The sequence below is a fragment of the Camelus dromedarius genome, chromosome 3 (assembly GCF_036321535.1).
Source record: "Camelus dromedarius isolate mCamDro1 chromosome 3, mCamDro1.pat, whole genome shotgun sequence".
NCBI lineage: Eukaryota > Metazoa > Chordata > Mammalia > Artiodactyla > Camelidae > Camelus > Camelus dromedarius.
The window spans coordinates 111,249,296-111,268,666 of NC_087438.1; the positions used below are offsets into that span (position 1 = coordinate 111,249,296).

Below are 19,371 nucleotides of genomic sequence, written 5' to 3' on the forward strand. Positions count from 1 at the left end.
ATAGCTCAGTTGTAGAGTGCATGCTTAGCATGCACAAGGTCCTGGGTTCAATCTCTAGTACCTCCATTAAAAAAAAAAAAAAACCTAATTACCTCCCCCATGAAAAAAATTAAAATTTTTAAGTACAGTTACAAAATGTAGACATTACAAAGGACAACTTACCATGAGCAGGTTGTTGAGTATAGACCATAAAGCTGTAATGTTTTCTGAAGGTGACCAATGAACAAAACCATTATATTAAGATAATACGGATATTTAAACAGATGTCCCACCACCACCACCACACCTGAATAGCTTAAATAACCAATTTTTTTTTTAATCTCACTGCTTTCTCTGGAAAAAGGGTCATACCATAAGCACAAGGAATTTGGGCAAGAATTTACAAAAGAAAACCACTACCATGTAAATGAGTGACTTGGAATGACCTTTGTAATTACAGGCAACATGACCGAGAAGATATAGAGGATCTAGTATTCTGAAACTACCATTTCTGACTCATACTGCTCCACGGCACAGGTGTTCCAGTGAAAACAGGTCACAATCCGAGCCCTCCTTAAGCCTGAGAACCTTGCAACCAAATGGTCCAGCCCCCACTACGCAACTGCGTCCCGGGAAAGGATGATGGCAAATCTTAAAATTCACAGGTCTTGGGCATCTCTGCTTATCTCTGGAAGAATCTAGACTTTCTCAGTAGAAATCTGGAGACAAAATTAATTTGTGTTCAGTTTTTTAAAATTCAAATTTAAATGAGAATTAAATTTAAATGGGAATAGGCATGGGCGTGTGTTGTGCCCCAAAATAAATTAATGACACGTTGAACCACTTGGAATTTCTGCCTCGGGAATTCTAAAACTAGAAATGATAGGCAGACAAAACCTTAATTTTTCAGAATGAAATGACCAGAGGACCCCAGCTTGTCCTGTGGGTCTCTAGGACAGAGCTCTGGAAAGAAAAACCCTAAGGCACTTCTAAGAGAAAACCACACATTCAATCCTGTTAGACTGGTTTTAATTTTTACCACTTGTCATCTCCTGGACACTTTGGGGTAGCTTTAAAGTTTGTTTCCCTTTCTGCCATCTTCCTCGTTTGAACTAATTGATGAAGAGTAGATCCTATCCTGAAAACCGGGGTCCCAATCCCTGCTGGAACACTCTTGACACATCTAGAAAGCTGCCACACTCTGCTGCCAGCCTTGACCTTGAACTTAACTTGTCCAAGTCTTCATTTCTTCATTTGTGAGGAGGGTGGATAGGAAAACATAGCTATAATACTTAAATTTATTTTTTATTTCAAAAATACGGAGAATATAATTCACAGGATTATAGAAGCACATAAAATAAAAAAGCGCAAGTCCGTCTCTTGACTATTTGCCCCGGTGGAGTAACCATATAAATTTGAGTATATTCTTCTAGCTTATTTAAAGGCAAAAGAAAAAATTAGCATTAAGTCTAGAGAGGGTGTGGAGAAAAAGGAACCCTCCTACATTGTTGGTAGGAATGTAAATTGGTGCAGCTACTATGGAGGACAGTATGGAGGTTCCTTAAAAAAAATAAAAATAAACTTAACATATGATCCAGCATTTCCACTCCTGGGTATATATAATTTAAAAAGACACATGCACCCCAGTGTTTACAGCAGCACTGTTTACAATAGCCAAGACATGGAACAACCCAAACGTCCATTGACAGCTGACTGGATAAAGAAGATGTGCAACACACACACACACACACACACACAATGAAATACTACTCAGCCATAAAAAAGAATAAAGTAATGCCATTTGCAGCAACACTGAAGGACCTGGAGATTGTCATTCTAAGTGAAGTAAGCCAGAAAGAGAAAGAAAAATACTATATGATACTGCTTATGTGTAGAATCTTAAAAAAAAGGACACAAATGAATTTATTTACAAAACAGAAACAGACTCACAGACATAGAGAACAAACTTACGGTTACCAGGGAGTAAAGGGGGTGGGAAGGGATAAATTGGGAATTCGAAATTTGCAGCTCCTGGGGAGTGATGGAAATGTTAGCTATCTTGATTGTGGCTGTGGTTTAATTGGTGAGTACATCTATCAAAATTCATGAAATTGTACATCTGAAATATGCATATTTACTATACAGGAACCATACCACAATAAAGGTGTCAAAAATTATTATATGTACATATACTATTCTAGAACTTTTTCTTTTCTTTTGACATAGCAATATAGATTTCTTCTTTGACAAGTAACACAAGCTCTAAGAGTAGGGATTTTGTCTTTTCCCTTCTCTGCTTTATTTCTAGGAACTAAAACAGCATCTGGCAAAAAATAGGTGCCAATAGATGTCCACTGAACAAATGAATGAATGAACGGAATGAATCCTCCTTCTGTCAGATCAACCAGGAAGTCCATGAGGTCAGGGATGTGTCTATTTGGTTTCTCTCTATGATCTCAGCACCAGAGTATCTGGCACATAGTAAGCACTTGTTGAATTCGCAATTCGCAAAACAGCTCAATGATGAAACCACGAAATTCTTTTAACCACACCAGTGTGTTGACATACCACAATAATCAACTATTCCCCTGTTGATGGGAAAAGTCTCTCACGAACACTGTTGCAAGGATCGTCATTGATCTGGTCTAAATGTGTTCTGTATCCTTTCTTCCTTCTAGAATTTCATAGCTTTATAACACTTAAGATTAATTTTTCAGCTTATTTAAGAGTTACTGCCTGGAACTTTGCACAATGATCTCCCTTACATAGCTCCCTGTATAAAGCCAGTGCTTTCCCACACTGTCTAGATGCAGCCCAAACAGGCTGCCAGCATCCTTGGTGACCAGTACCTCCCGTGTGCAGCACAGCAGCAGTTCAGTCCTCGCCTGTGGAAGGCAGTTTTCAGGCAGCAACAGGTCCATACTGTTGATTTGTTCAGTAGAAAAGGAGTAAAAAGCAAGAGAGTAACAGACTTCCAAGGGCCTGAGCAGGGAGATGATGCTGAGAAACAAAGAGCCTGGATTAAGAGAAGAAACAGGAGCTTGGGAGTACTTCTGAGTTTCCTAAGAAATGAAGTTACAGAGCTCTGTCTGAGTTTTCCAATGGAGAGGTCTTTCCAGAAAGCCACCTTCCTGCTTATTTAATTTTTTCACTCCAAAGGTGTTGAGGAAACTTTTATTATGTGTCCGAGTTGTGCCAAGCACCGGGGAGGAAGCAAACAGGCAAGACAAGCCTAACCTCCACCATCTTGGGACAGCAGGTCAAGGACCACTGTCTTTCCATCAAGGAATCTGATGCTGACAAACACAGATGGCTGGAGCCCTTTGCCTTCTTTCCAACAGGACACAGGATTTGTGCCCCAGTCACTGCTTCTTCTTTTGTGAAAAACACAGCTCTGCTTCTCTCCATGAATGGAGAAGTTGGTCGGAGATCTTTCCCTTTGAGTGTACCCCAAGCAAAACTTGTCAACACACACTGAGCATACTTCCTTTTTCTCCGGGAGCTCCTGTCACACCACAGGCCTGGCTGGGCGGTCTTCATCACTGAGGCCAAGGAGGGCTGTGCTGTGGCACTTACTGTTGCCGATCAACACTCAAAGAAGCGTCACCCTTGAGACTCAAGGAGAGCCTTCAAGGCCATCTGGTCCTACTCCCAACCTATCATGGGCCACAGAGCTCTCTGGGAATCAGTGGCCCCTTTAGACTTCCCAAACCAAAAAAGACACACACACATCTCAGCACATAATTTCCCCTGTTTTCAGGAGCTTCGTGGACTCATCATGTAACTGAATTTCCTGGAATTCCAGAGACCCCTAGTAAGAATTCCTATTCTCCATACAAACCCGTTTGAGCTCTAATGCCCCGATTAGCAGTTTCTGAGTTGGGTGGCCGTGTTGGCTGGAACACAGAAGCAATGTCATGTCTTTCTAAGCACAGTGCAGATCCCAGCTCCATCCCTGGGTGAGCTAAGTATCTTTAGAACATGGAAGAATTCTCCTCTGTGGCCAAGGTCAGAACCTCTAAAACCTGTCAGCTGACACATTTCATAGTTTCCAAAGAAGACAACACCAAGTCCCCAGCTGAAGCGGTTGGATCTGGCGGCACTGAAGGGGGACAGCCCAGAGGCTGTCAGGGCTGCTGCCCACTGCTGGCGTCACAGCAGTATTCATATGGGTCCTCCATTTCATACACGTTCTCCTCAATGACATAGATGTTTTCTTCTGAGCGCATCCTCTCTGCGACTGTATTTGTTAACCCTAATGGGGGGCGGTTGGCCAAAGTGATCAGGCTGTGGAAATAAAATATTGCAGTTGAGTTAAACATTTCTTGGGCAACAAAGAATAGTTAAGAGAATGGGCTTTGCTGAAGAAAGAGCAACCAATCCAGTATATGATCCTTGACCAGGTCCTGACTGGGGGAAGAACATAAAATAGCAATGAAATAATCTGAAGAATAATGGAGCAAACTCAAATTAATTTGGATTTTCTTAGGTTTTAAAGTGGCATTGTGCTATCTAAGAGGATATCCTTCTTCTGAGGAAGTGCAGACTGAAGCGTTTAGGTGAAGCATCTCAAGATGTCTGAAACGCCTTTACAAATGGTTTAGGGGGAAAGGTGTACATAAATAGAGGAAACAGATAAAGCACATGTGCCAAAATGTTAAGTGACACATCTAGGTGAAGGGTTCTACTGTTCCTGGCACTGTTATGTCAATTACTCTGTGGGCTCGAACAATTTCAAGAAGAAAAAGAAACGAAAGTGCTAGGGATCCAATGAGACCTAAGTCTGAATCCTGTCTCTGTTGCTTACCACCCATATGACCTTGGGTAAGTTGGGTTTGCTTTTTTCATTTATTCATTAAAGAAATATTTAGTGTGTTACATACTGTTCTATGCACCAAGAGATACAACAGTGAACAAAACACAAAAATCCCACAGAGACTGTATATTAGTAAGCTTTACGCCTTAGGGTCTTCATCTATAAAATGGGAATAAGAAGTACTCTATCTCACGGGGCTGCTGTAAGGAACATTCATTCATTCAGTTATCAAATATTTATTAAGTCCCTACAAGAATCAAGTGTATAACAGGGGACACAGTTGTTAACGTGGCAGACACGTTCCTAATCTTCTGTGGAGTTTACAGTTATAGGTGGAGATGAACATCAACCAGTAATTTCACATAAAAAATGAATTAATGCATGTAAATGTTACCTATGGCTATTACGACGTTTCAAATTTCAGCTCTAATAAAGAATACTGGCACAGATGATATAAAGCCATCGATAATTAAACATTCTATTTGGCCTTATTTGACCTTTTTACTGCAGACTATTTTGTCTTCATAATTCTACTCTCTACTTAATCTAAAATTATTGGTTGTTTTGATAGTACTCAATGGATGGAATCATTTTTTTTTTCTTGAAATATATTGCATTCTTCCCATGTACCAAATGTCCCCGAAATCTAGAAAAACTTATGTAAGCTACGTGCATTTGGAATAGGGCAGAGTGTGTGTGTGTGTGTGTGTGTGTGTGTGTGTGTGTGTGTAGTATAATCAGGAATGGAGACTAAGGCTGTGATATAATAGACCAGTAGTTCTCAAACTTGTTTGCACATTATAATCATGTGGAAAGTTTTAGAAAAATAACTATGCTTAGGCCTCATCCCCAAAGACTCTGGTTTATCTGCTCCGGGGTTGACAACAGTGTGTTTATGTGCCCTAGGTGATTCTAATAGGTAATCAGAGCTCAGCAGAACTGGGCTATAAAATTCCTCAGAGTAGATTCTGGGTTTCTTGTTCACATGTATAAACCAATGCCCAGCCAGAGCCTGGATGTAGTAGGCCCTCAGTCAGACAAAAGGTCAGTTCATTGACAAAGCCCATTTATATAGAAATAAATAAGCATTTCCTATCAAAGGGGTAAGTTCTATACCTTAAGTTTAGGAATAAAGAAGCTAGAGGAATCAAGAATAAAACTGAGTGACGTGTTAAATTTGCATTTCTGAAATCTAGGCCTAAAGAAAACAGGAAATAGTAAAAATTTAGTTCCCAAAATCTCAGGGCAGCACTTCCAAGAGCAAAGATTAAAGCCCAGATTAGAGTGGGGACTTCCAAGATTCTCAACTTCCCCTAAGCCACCCGTTACTCTTACCTTGAATTTTGTAACTTCTTTTTGCTATCAGAATACCCTAGGTAGAAAGGGAAAGAAAAGTCCATTTTAAATGCTTTCATAAAATAAATGAGATAAGAAAAAAAAAATGGGCTAGTTAGAGGCAAGGATTGTTTAGGGAAATCTGGTCTACCTGTCAGATTGAATTAAATCAAACCACTGATGTATGTCTTGGTTTATTGCATAAACTATGCTAGAAAGTAATAAAGATGCGTTTTTCATATTCAGTAAATATAGGGAGCACCTACTATGTGCCTGGTAGTATGCTAAGCATCAGGGACGTAAAAGTGAATTATGAGCCCTGACTTCATAAAGCTTGTGTTCTAGTGAGGAGACATTTAAGGAAAAAAGAAAGAAAGAAAGGTAAATAGAAAAATAAAATAATTTCAAATTGTTACGTGACAGAAAAGCAGAAAGAAAAGCACTATAGCAACATGGCTGGACCTAGAGATTATCATACTGAGTGAAGTACATCAAACAGAGAAAGACAAATATTATATGGTACCATTTTTATGTAAACTCTGAAAAATCATACAAATGAACTTACTTACAAAAAAGAAACAGACTCAGACATAGAAAACAAAATTATGGAAAAAAATTTATGTTTACTGGGGGGAAAGGGGCTGGGGGGATATATTGGGAGTTCAGGATTTATAGGTACTAACTACTAAATATAAGATAGATAAACAACAAGGATTTACTGTGTAGCACAGAGAACTATATTCAATATCTTGTAATAATCTATAATGGAAAAGAATCTGAAAAAATATAATATATATATCACTTTGCTATATACCTGAAAATATCACAATATTGTATGTCAACCATACTTCAATTAAAAAAATAGGAAAATAATGCACTGTTACAGATAATTAAGAAAGTAACCAGGAAAGAACTCTCAGAAGAGATGATCTTTAAGCTCAGTTCTGAAAGAAGAGAATGAGTCACCCAAATGAAGAGCTAGGGTGAACATTCTGGGTAGAGGAAACCCCTGGTAAAGATTGTGGTGAGTGGCTGAACCCGAAAACAAAAGTAAGCTAGAGTAAGAGAAAGGCATAAGACAAGGTCTGAGAGGGCGGCCGCAGCTAGATCCTATAGGGCCTTTTCAGTCACAGTCAAGAGTGTGGATTTCATTCTAATACTTTTAAGAAATAACTGAAGGGCAGAAATATGATCCAATTGGGTTTTAAGAAAATCACTCTGGCTGCTATGTGGAGAATGAATTAAAAGGAGGTACATATATTAAGGGGAAAAAGAGGAGACAGAGCACTGCCTCAGAGTAAGGCAGTGATGGAGAGAGATGCAGACTAGCGAATGGATTTTGGATAAATTTTGCAGAAAGACTGCAGGAATTGAAACTGGATTGTGCGTTAGGGGTGACAAAAGAGAGGATTCCAGGATGGCTTCTGGCTCTCTGGCTTCAGAAACCAGGTGGACGACAGTGAAACACTATGACGAGGAAGACCAGGGAGGGGGAGGCTGGGCTCTGGCAAGGTGGGGTGTAGACTCTGGAGCTCCATCTTGGACACGTTAATGTGGGAGACGTCTAAGTGGAGATGACAACTAGACCCTTGGACAATCAGTGCCAACACTCTGTGTGCTGGAGAGAGACATGAAGGATGACCTTTGAGTCTGTGGGAATATGGTCATCCTTACTCACCCAGAGGGTATGGAGAGGAAATGGGCCAGCCCCAGAGAGTCTCAACATCTAAGATCAAGAAGAAGAAAAAATAACAAAAATGACTGAAAAGGAGTGTCCAGGGAAGTGAGAGAGTGGTGTTTTAGAAGCCAAGAGAAGGGAGACTTTTCAGAATGAGTGAGAGTCCACTTAGTTGAATACTGCTGAAAGATGGACTCCAGTGAAGACAGAGGTATCTACCAGATTTAGCAAAATGAAGGTCACTGGTGAGTTTGACTAAAACTATTTCCACGGCACTTCAGGTGTAGAAGCTAGATTGGGGGTGGGGGTGGTTGAAGAGTGCAGGGGGGTAAGATGTAGGAACAACTCATCTGAGAAACAGGGCTATGAAGGGGAGCAGAGAAATGGGAGGAGCTGGAGAGAAATGTGTTAACTAGAGCTTATTTTTATGCTAATAAACATAGCAAAAATCGGAATGGAGAGAGAGCTGATTCTGGAGAAAGTGATCAAGGGAAGAAGGAAGCCTTGGCCTCTAAGACATCATCAGTTCAGTGAGGTGTGTGATGCTCATCTCAGAGAGTGCTCTAGAGAGATGCAGGATTGCTTTGTATTACTGAGAGCCAAGTTATGGCTTTGCGGTCATGACTTAAAAACCTGTCACCTTGGCTCCAAGATTTTCTCCAGCAACTTCTAGGGAAAAGAGCACAAATCGAACACAACTTTCCCATCTATTCTAAGTAGTCATGTTTCTAGAGTAATCTACATGTGTATACAAAGCATGACTCCTTCCACTCCTCATTCCTTCCTTCCATACCCCTTCACACAAACTAGAATGGTCCCTACCATCCAGGCCTTGGCAGAACTCAAAAAGTGAGCGTTTTCATTGCTCCTTATCCACCTGTAGACTTCATACTCATGCGGTCAATTCACAAAATCCACTGCTACCTCTCCGTAAACCCAGGTAAATGTGGGCAGGTAGCTTCTTCGTCTGAACAACCCCTTTACCATTAATGGCGGAATAAGGTAACAGTGAGCAGGACAGCCTGGTTTCAAATCCTCTACCAATTAACTGTGACTCTGGGCAAGTTAACCTTAACCTTTCCACACACTGGTTCTCCACTTGGTAAATTGGGATAATAATAGTACCTTTCTCAATAGGGCAGTTATGAGGATTTACTGCACGTAAAGCACTTGGCAGCTTCAAGCCACACAGTTAGGGCGACCAATTCCTCCCAGTTTTCCCTGGACCCTCCCAGTGTTAGCATGCATTAGGAACCCCCTTCAGTCCTGGGAAAATCTGGGGTGGTTCATCACCCTACACACAGTGCACATTTATGTATTAGTAAGAAAGGCTACTAGAGTAAAAGGGGTATAAGGCCTTGGCCTCTGCCCCCAAAGAGAAGAGACTAGATCACATTTGTAAAGGCATGTAAGGCTTTCGGGGTGATGGAAGCGTCTGGGTCTTGATCGTGGTGATGATTTCCTGGGTATAGTCATCTATTGAAATTCAAGTTGAACGCTCTTTCAGTATGCGGTTTATTATATAAAAATCATACTTTAATAAAGTTCTTTTAATAAAGATAAGTAACTTAGGAAAAAATGTGTGTGCTGAGTGCCATGGTGGAGGAAATCACAAATGCTGCAATCCTGGCCATGGCCCAGTGTTAAAGGGACTCGCCACCCCTCTCTAAAGAATTATGCCTGAGAAATAAGTGAGAGAGAAAAATGCACAGAAGGAAGTGATTTCTGATTTCTGCTGTTGTCCTTCCTAATAAACCTGGACATAGTCATGAATTTAAAAGGTTTATTTTCTTAACAAAAGGTAAAGGAACAGGGAACAGGTTATCAGCCTGCCTGAATTTGAGTTCCAGCTTTGCCACTTACTGACTCTGAGACCTGGGGAAGGTGGCTGACTCTCAGCTTTACTCTCCTGTGCTGTAAAATGGGGATGATAGTACTATCGACCTTAGAGGATGGTGATGATGCTAAAATGTAAGTAAATGTTTAGCACAATGCCTGCCTGTTACACGGTAAGCACTGAATAAAAAAATGAGCTGTTATTATTGTTATGGTTCGGAAGGACTAAAGTGTATTATTCTAATCACCTGTAGGTAAAAATATAAACTACTATTTCCATGTAGGTTCATGCTGGTTCCTTTATTAACAGTTCCTGATCAGAGAGAGAGAAGGAACATCAAACGACTTACATTTGAGGATGAAAACACCAGCCACAAGAATGAGAGCCAGGCCAGCAGAGACCCCGGCTCCGATGTAGAGGCTTGTTCTGGTGGTCGCACTCACGTCTTGCAACTCACTAGCCAGTGTGGGTATTTCCTATGGGAACACAGACACCACTGCAGCAAACGGCCAGAAGTCCACCGTCTGCTCAGCCAGTCTCATGACTCGTGCATCAGACCATCTCTTTCACAGTATCATGGGAACGCAGGGACCTGGAAATGACTCCTGATCTGTCTCCTTGTAGATAAGCCTCAAACCACCCAAAGAAAGGGATCAGCTGAATCTCTGAAGTTAGCAAGGGAATGTGGGTGGGGAAGGAGCCTTAGTACATGGACTCCCCTTTCCACAAACAAAAATGGGATTTAAAGTGGAGCTCTGTTCATTCAAGATTCCCTGGTGTTCCCAGGAAGTTTCAGAGTGGTCTAAATTTGGTGTCTTGCCATGAAATCCCAATTTTCACAGAAAGATAGTGATTTAAAAGCTAGGACTTGGCCATCAGAGTGTCTTGGATTCAAATCTCAGTTGGGTCACCAAGAGCTGAGTCATCCTGTAAAGTTATTGGAAGAATTAAGCACAAAAAATAGAAGATGCTTGGCACAGAGGCTGGCACTCGACAGATGCCTGATCAACAGTAACTATTATTGCGATCGCTCTAATTTGATTTTTTTGTTAACTGAAAGTCACATAGACACTCCTGCTTCTAAACTTTCAGTTCACGTCCCTCCTGTGAAAATAACGGTAAACACTTCTAAAACAAAGTCAAGGAATTAACTCATCCACTTATTCAACAGACCTTTAACTGCAGGACTGCCACATGCAAGGTCACACGCATTAAGCACTGTGAAGTACTGAAAGGCAGTCCTTGATCACAAAGAGGCCAGGGACAAGCACAAAATGCTGAGCCTCAGTTGTGAACACACAAGTCAGAGACAGAATCAAATGAAGGCAGACCCCTGGACACGTACGTCTTCCGAGAATTTGCAAGTCGCTGCTATCAGCTTGCTTTCTCGTGGTTCTCCCTTGTACCCTGAGAAAGGTGGGAGACACTAAAATTGTGGTTAACTGAAATACTGCTTTATTTTCAGTTATATTTGTAAATTCTTGGCTTGGAATATTCTGGCCTGGGGTCTTGCCACAAACAAACAAACAACTTTTCTCTCATCAGAGTTGCAACGGAAGCAAGAAGAGATATATTCTGGGAAGATGGAGGGTTGTGAAATGTGAGAATCGGGTCAAAAAGCAAATGCTTCTTCCTTTTGGTTTTCCAGCACCTACTATGTGCCAGGGACCTTACGGGCATCACCTCACTCCATCCTTACAACAGGCCTCTGCAGTCACAAGTGTCATCAGCAACATATTACAGCCAAGGAATCTGAAGCCAAGGGAGGTTGAAGCATTTTTTCCCCCAAGTAAAGAGTAGGCAGGAGGGAAGACAAAAGCCATACTTCTTTTCTCTGAGTTGAGCATGCGATCTGCTCACATATACACACGAAGTTACTTACTGTTTGATTTTTATCACGGAGGGTCTCCAGTGTCTGTGTCTCTGTCATAAAGAAAAAAAATAGCCAACAGAATGGTTAAGAACGTTTTCTTTTATGAAAGCTTTGTGTGTGTGTGTGTGTGTCTAATTCAGTGCTTTTTATTATTTTCACAAAATTGTGCAACCATCTCTATAATCTAATTTTAGAACATTTCAGCTCTTTTATGTAAGCTTTAAAAAAAAATCTTAAAAGATGCCTATAATCCTCTTTGAAATTAATTTTGCTCCGAACTCTTCACAATAATTAACTGGGAGGCTGACAAAACTTACACCTACACATCAACTTTAGGATGACCGCATTTGTTTCATCCAGATAATGAACCCAACTATTAATGTTCTATGAAGTAGAGACTTCTGCCAGGAAGACCTATTCTGAATATGTGGTTTGTTGTGTCCACAGGGCCCTAAAGGAGTCTGCAAAATTCCCACAACATTCATGACTTGGACTGTAATTAGACTTGGAAAGATAATGAAAGTTAATTTTCTTGAAAAAGTTTAACATTCACTCATTAAGGAGGGAGACGGGGTATTTAGTTTCCTAAAAATGAAAATAATAATAAGTAAGTGACCGTGAACAGGCACTGCACTAAACTCTTCAGGTGAAGTATCTCACTGAGCACTCAAAACAACTATGTTCAAGTAGAAACTGTTAGCCCATTACACAGGTGAAGAAGCTGAGAATCAGGAAGTTAAGTGGCTTACACAAGGTCACACAGCTTAGTGAATAACAGAAATGGCCTTCCCATTTAGGTCTGCGTGGCTTTAAGCACACACTCTTAACCATGCTGTCTCCAACAACGCTCACCTCAGCATTGTAGTTGCTAAGAGCATCACGTTGCCCAGCCACCGGCTCACTTTCTTCCTTTTTTAACCATTTATTTATTCATCTGCCTATCCATTAGATGAACAAGTCCTACACTGCCAAGCCAGGCATGGGGGACCAAGCAATGAACAAGATGGGCACAGGCCCTTGACCTCGTAAATCCTGCCTTCTAAAAATCAGTAGATCAGCTTTGGGCAAGTTAAGCAGGCTTACTCATTTTTCTGGCTGAGTCAGAGGCTCTGAAACTTCTTAAATGTCATGGTCACTTTCTGGAAGCCTAAAAGTCTAAACCTTTTAAAGCAGAACTCCTAGTTTAACAGATTCTGATTTTAATATTATAAAAGCATATTCTCAGCCTAAAATTATTTAAAAAAAAAAAAAAGGAAAAGAAAGAGACTATTTCCCATTTACCTCCGCTCCTTTTAAACAAAAGGAATTTAAAAACCATGTTGGTGGAACTACTAAGTAAACATGAATCTCAACCACACACATTTTCTAGTGTAAATTCAGTTTTGGTTCCCCTGTATTTATTTATTTTTCTTGGCTTAAATGGTAAGACTGATTTCTCTTTTTAAAAAACAAAACAAAACAAAACAAAACTTCATTTTACAATGAAAATGATCTATAAAACAGAGCACTATTGGGTTAATGACAGCTTATTTTCATATAGGTAGCCATCATCTAAGATGGGTGGGACGGGTGGAGGAAGTTACAACATTTTCCCTAGAGGACCCAAGACTTGGCTGGGAGGGCAGGGGTGAAGGCAGCAGTGGGGGTGGAATATGATGCTCTTAAACATATATATATTTTGTGCCAGACACAGTGCTTAGCACTTTACATGCACAATATCTTTTAATCTTCACCACAATAGGTAGGTACTACTATTTTCCCATTTTTCAAATGAAGAAACTGAGTCTCCAAGAGGTACTTTGCCTAAGATCACACAGCTATTAATCAGCAAACCTGAGATTCAAACCAAGTCTATACCTGCAGAGCTAAGGACTCATCTGACTAGTCCTGCCTTCTTCAGGTGGAAAAGAGAAGGCATTTGTTCTGTGCTCAAGATGGGTTTAGGGGCTTCCAAGACTCTTGGAACTCTTACTTATTAAAGCTTCACTCCATTTTTATAGCAAACATATTAAATGTACCCACATTATACGTTAAAGAAAACATATATGAAACTATATACAAGCTGATGTCTAAGTGACATAATGTTACATATTACAGATAAGCCCTTAAATCCTCATTAATTTCACTTTTTCATTTTATTTTCGTATTTTGGGGCTTTGTTTGGTTTTTCCTTTTTTGGGAGTTTTGTTTAAATATTCTCTCAAGCCTTTGAAAAGCTCAGAGATTATAGGTACTTGTGCCTACATTCTCAGATGTGAAAGATGGCCCCAACTAAAGGGAAGGACACGTTGGGTTATGGTATAGACACCTCTAAAAGAAGGCACTGCCTCGTAAGGAAGCGACCTCTCCATCCAGGAAGGTGTGTGGGCCTACAGTGAATGCCCACTTGGTAATGATGTTGTAACGAGCATTGAAACCCAGGATGGGAGGGTGGGATCCCTGAAATGCCTTCTAGGTCTACAGTTAAAATATGACAATGGCATACAATAGACACCTAGTAGATTTGATTAGCTCACTATGTGGGTGATCATCTGTTTCCACCATATTTAATTTCCTTGCTAACTGCCCAAGAGCTGTTGGCTACCGATCACTAAAGAACCACCAAAGATTTAACCTTTAGAGAGCTGAGTATCTCTAATAGTAACTAATACTTGAGTGCTGTCTCTGGGCAGATGCTATGCTGAGTGCTTTACATGCACGATCACATCAATCTTTACAACAATCTCCTAATGGACGTGCTGGAAATATCCTCATTGTAGAGGTAAGGAAATTGAGCCTTACACGAATTTGAGCACCTTAACTGAGTTCATAAAGCTAATCCCAAACGCTGACATTAGAGTCCATCCTGCCCGTCACTGAAGCACTTCACCACCATCTCATTCTGCCTCTGGAGCGTACTGATAATGACAGTAACTGACATGTACTGGGTCCATACCATGATCAGACACAGGGCTAAGCACTTTAGACACACTTTCTTATTGAAATTTCCTAAGGTGGGACTTAGGAGAGCTATGAGATGAGGGTTTGGAATTTACCTATTATTAAACTCGCTCTGCAGAATAAAAGACTGAGCTCTGGAGAGTTTAGGAGAGACCAGGTCTCTGACAGGGAACCCTGAAGATGAACCTCCCAGATCCTGTGACCTGGGGTCTGCTCTTTCAGCCCTATCCACCTCTTCCAGAGTGGCATGGAGACGTCCCTGCTGAATTACTCCAAGGACTTAGCTGCTCCTTCTGAGGTCAGACTCTGAGGACGATGTGGGACTTGATCCTAGTAAGAAAGGATTCTTGGTATTACCTAATTCAGATTACCCCAAACAAGACCTGGGGCCCATTCGTGACAAAGCATCACCAGTCCAGGAGTAAATCAGAAAACGATAAGGACAATGTAATGAGTTTTCCATTAGATTAAATTTACTTAATTTAAAAGAGTATCCTTTTTTCCAAATGAACTAATTATTATTTTGATTTCTTGAATATGTGTAAGCACATTTGACTGTCCTTTATTATTGGATTACCGCATTCTGTTGATTCTTATTTTGTAGTTTGCGTTATTCCTTTGATAACTATGTAAGTTTAAAAAGCTAAAGATCTAATCTGCTCTTAGAAACAATAATTAGTACACATACGTAAACTAAAAAAAAGTACAGTATATTGTATATATGTATTTACTTGCACTATGGTGTGTGTGTGCGGTCGAACTGCAAAAAAAATTCCTAGCTATACATTCTTAGAAAATTCTCTGAATCTGTTTCTTCTACCGTAAAACAGGCTTATTAGTACCTAATTCATAGGGACTGCTGTGAGAAATAATGTATGTAAATATCCTTAGCACAATGCCTGACGTATAGCAAACATTCAATAATTGGTAACAATGATAATCAAAACGAATGATTGTCAAATTATTTTTTTAATAAATAAATTAAAAAATTTAAATGTGCACATTTACCTGTCATTTATGATTGGATTATCACATTCTGTTGACTCTTATTTTACAGTTGGCTTTATTCCTTTGATAACTATGTAAGTTTAAAAAGCTAAAGCTCTAATCTGTTCTTAGAAACCATGATCAGTACATAAATGTAAACTAAAAAAATGTGCAGTATACTGTATATATGTATTTACATGCAAGATAATGTATATGTGCAAACTGTAATAATTCTACCTAATAAAACTAAAAAAGAAAAAAATAAACTCTATAGGGGAAAAAAAAACAGTGCCCTTTTTCTAAACGCAGAAATTTTTCTTTTCTTATTTGGCAAAATACACCAACTATCAAAATTATTTTTGCAGGGTCGGGGATTATACTGGGTCACAAAATCCCAAAGTCTCTGAACCCATTCCTTGGACAGAAGAGGAAGCTGCTATCCAGAGACGTGAAAGACCTGGCCCAGGTCAGAGGGCTACCCGTGACCAATTCAGAATCCTAGCCCCGGGGCTCTTCTCCCAGCTCGAATTTACCTCCACCACCTCCCTCCCCTCAAACACTGTCTCGGGTGTGCAGAAACATTCGTGCCTCCACTCTTAAACTGTTTTCTCGCTTTTCCAATATTCAAAATTCTCTGAACTCAGACACCAACTAAAGGCTTCCTCCCACACCCCACGTGTTACCTAAGCCGTGTCCCTCGGTGGTGAACATCCTTGGTGAGGCTGTAGTGATGACGTTCCACCGAGGTCGAGCAGCGGTGACCTTGGCTAAAGTCAGAAAACAACCTAAGGACGAGGTTTCTCTGAGAGCACAGAGCTTGTTTCAGGGCATCAAAGGGGCAGCAGACAAAGTATGAAGCACAGCAAATGGAGACAAACACTGGCCCAAATTCCAAACCTACCTGAACACCTTCGTTGAGCACGTATGACTCCAAAAATGTTTGACCACGTGTTTTAGTCATCCTTGTCACAGTCTAGTTGTCCATGATAGAACTTATAGCCACACTAAATGCTTTTCATAAAATATTTCATAAAATCCTTCAAAATGGCCTACAGGGTAGGTACGGCCATATTTTAGAGAGGAGGAGGTCACAGAATTTAAATCACTTGCGCAAGATTACACCAAGCTGGTAAGAAGGGTTTCAGATTCAAACTTAGCTCCATCAGTCACTAAGTACGTGCTCTGTAAATCTTACAACACACAAGCACACGCGCCACCCACTCCCCGCACATTTATGGTCCAGGGCTTCTCCGTCCTGGCTGCACATGGGGAGAATCACTGGGGAGGGACTTTGCACAATTCCAGCGCTCAGGCTCTACCTCCAGAAACGCTGACTTCTCTGGTTTGCGGGTAGAGCCCAAGCAACTGTAGGAGTTAAAAGTTTCCTCAGTGATTCTACCGACCAACCAGGTACTCGAATCACTGATCTAGGCCTTTCTCCATTCTATAGATCCTACCTGTGATTTTCAAAACAGATGGAGGAAATTAGACATGGCTGGGCATTGCTGGTGGGGCCTGTTCAACATTCAGTCTTAGGGGCCCAACCCCAGGGTTGTAACTGGGGAGATAAGAGGTGAAACCAAGTAGTGTAGTTACGATGCTTCACAGGTGCATCTTATTGATAAGGAAGCTATGCAAAGGTCCACATACCTGGTCTGATGACCAACTCCAGGTTTGATTTTTGATCATTCAAGGGGCCTGGGAATTGGATCCGGCAGCAATAGGTCCCATGGTCGGCTAAAGTCACATTTTTTATGGTCAAGGTTACGTCTCCTTTGAGGAAATCTCTCTTTAGCAGGTATCTGCCGGATATCCGATATTTCACGTTCCTTCCATCAGTGTTGAGCACCATATTGTAACAACCAAACACCGGGCAGGGCCCCTTGCCCCAGCACACAGGCACGGAGTTCTCAGGGGTGGCTGGAGAGTAGACGCAGGGCAGATCAGCGTTCTGTCCCACCTCAGCCACATACACCCCTTCCGGAGACCCTGGATAAAGAGGGAAGCAGAGCAAGACGCAGGCACGAGTGAGTTTGGTCCATTTCAGGAAAACTGCAAGTAATGCCTCATACAATAAAGAGGAAACCACTGCTGCTACCCTGTCTGGAGGATGACTCACCCTGGCAAGGATTCTCAGATGGGAGGGGTATCAGAATCAGCAGGAACCCTGGTTAAACCCAGACACTGGGCTCAATGGCTAGGGTTCCTGATTCAAGAGTTCTGGGGTGGGGCCCAAGAATGTGTATTCCTAACAAGCTCCCAGGACGTGCTGCTATGGCTGGTCTCAGAACCGCACTTTGAGAACCAGCATCCCAGGAGAGACTGTGGCCCAGCCCCGTGAACATTGGAGGGCAACGCTGATGGAAATGGACAGTCAGAAAATGGGTCATTGTCAGGCAGGAAAAGAGCTCGCCCTCTCTCTCTCTTTTTCTTTTTTCCAAGCATGAGGCACATAATGAATAAAAACTTTTGGCTGAGTAAGAAGTTAGTGTAGGACTGTTTCGAGGTTTAAAATTAATTACTCTAAATATATACATATATATATATATATAAACATTCAAACAGTATAAAAAGTGTATGAAAACTCTGCTCCTTCTCCCTGCCCTTTCCCGCTTCCCAGCCCCCTTTCCCAGAGTCTATACACTTAGAAGCATTCATGTATTCGCACCGCCCCGCAACACACTCACAGAAATAGAAGTCAAATACGCCCATGATTCTGCATCTTGCTTCCTTCAATTAACATGACTTAGAGACATTTCGTATCCCTATGTTTCACCAGCATTGCTGTTTGTATCATGGACACATCACAATTTATTTACCCATTACCCCGCTGGTGGACGTTTAGGTTGCTTCCAAACTTCTGCTCTTGCACACGTTACCATGACCATCCTGGTATCTTTACCTTGCACTACCCAATCGCAAAAATCCGGACTTACTTGTAAGTTGTAGCAGCAAGAACAGGACACAGTCAAAGGAAAGATGTGAAAGCATGGGTTCTGAAGAAGAAAAGTCAAAGAACGGCTGTGTTCAGGTGCCGTTTTAATTCTCCAGTCGAACTGGGTGCTTCTTGCAACTGTCTCTCCTCCCCAACCACAGAAGCAGCAGCCACTCTCCCGCTCGCAGGCCCAGCACACCAGGTGTTTGACTGCAAACCACTCCCTTATTGACGCTGTCAAGTCTATGATTGCAGCGAAGAAAACCCCAGTCCTCTGTCATGCCATACCACACACATCCTGTGAGGGCTCTGATATTTATTCTGTCAGCATCAACAAAGAGGAAACAATACTCAGAGGAAGAAAAGTGCTAGTCAAGTGTCTCTTGGCAAGTAGAGTGAGCCCTCCCACGTCTCGGGTGAAAGAGAAGTCCTCTGTGTGAAATGGGCAGTGTTCATCGGGAACACAAGGTGGAAACATACCACCTGGGCGTTCATTCAGTCAAGTCAGCCAGTTGGTGAGTCATGTGACCAATGTTCATGAAGCACCTACTATGTGTCAGCCCTGGAGTAGGCACTGGGGAGAGCAGGGAGGCCTGTTCCCCATCCTCACATCTGGGGGCCCTTTCACTCCAATCATGAGCTTAATGGTTAGCCTTGCTCTAACACAAACTGGGCTACGTCATGTAACCTTGTTAGATGTGTTTTCTCATTTATAAAATGAGGAAATTGTGCTCAGGGACGTACACACAGCTCCCTGCTCTAATATTTCTGAATTTGACCTTCCCCTTCAAATTTCAAACTCTTCCACTCCACCTGCCAACTCTTCCACGTAGGCAAAATGCATTCCTTTCTGCAGTGCTGCTTTCCCCTTCTTGTGGGGGGAACGGAGGGGACCTCGCTATTCTCTTTCCTCTCACAGACACACGATGTCCCCTCTCCTCCCATCCAAAGGGCTTCAGGCATTAATCGTCAGAAACTGTGGAGTTCCAGC

At 41.5% G+C, this 19,371-nt stretch overlaps 1 protein-coding gene across 2 annotated transcripts; it reads right to left on the reverse strand.

The window, feature by feature from the left end:
- Positions 1 to 1,268: 1,268 nt before the first annotated feature.
- HAVCR2 (hepatitis A virus cellular receptor 2) lies at positions 1,269 to 18,675 on the reverse strand. 2 transcript variants are annotated; one of them, XM_010987247.3, is made up of 7 exons: positions 18,382 to 18,675; positions 17,096 to 17,434; positions 16,129 to 16,212; positions 11,528 to 11,568; positions 9,995 to 10,121; positions 6,131 to 6,167; positions 1,269 to 4,266 (listed from the first exon to the last, which is right to left on the reverse strand). In XM_010987247.3, exons 1-7 carry the CDS (start codon positions 18,434 to 18,436, stop codon positions 4,107 to 4,109), a joined length of 843 nt encoding a protein of 280 aa, XP_010985549.1. In that variant the 5' UTR covers positions 18,437 to 18,675; the 3' UTR covers positions 1,269 to 4,106. The 2 variants fall into 2 exon arrangements, with proteins under 2 accessions (XP_010985549.1, XP_031305268.1); XM_031449408.2 differs by lacking the exon at positions 16,129 to 16,212.
- Positions 18,676 to 19,371: the final 696 nt, after the last annotated feature.

Excerpts from the sequence above, each read along its gene's own strand:
- HAVCR2 (XM_010987247.3), bottom strand. The coding sequence starts at position 18,436 with ATGCTTTCACATCTTTCCTTTGACTGTGTCCTGTTCTTGCTGCTACAA. Across the intron at positions 11,569-16,128 it reads CACCGAGGGACACGGCTTAG|AGACACAGACACTGGAGACC; the intron begins GTAACACGTGGG and ends TCTTTATGACAG. Across the intron at positions 10,122-11,527 it reads TCCGTGATAAAAATCAAACA|GAAATACCCACACTGGCTAG; the intron begins GTAAGTAACTTC and ends GTGTTCCCATAG.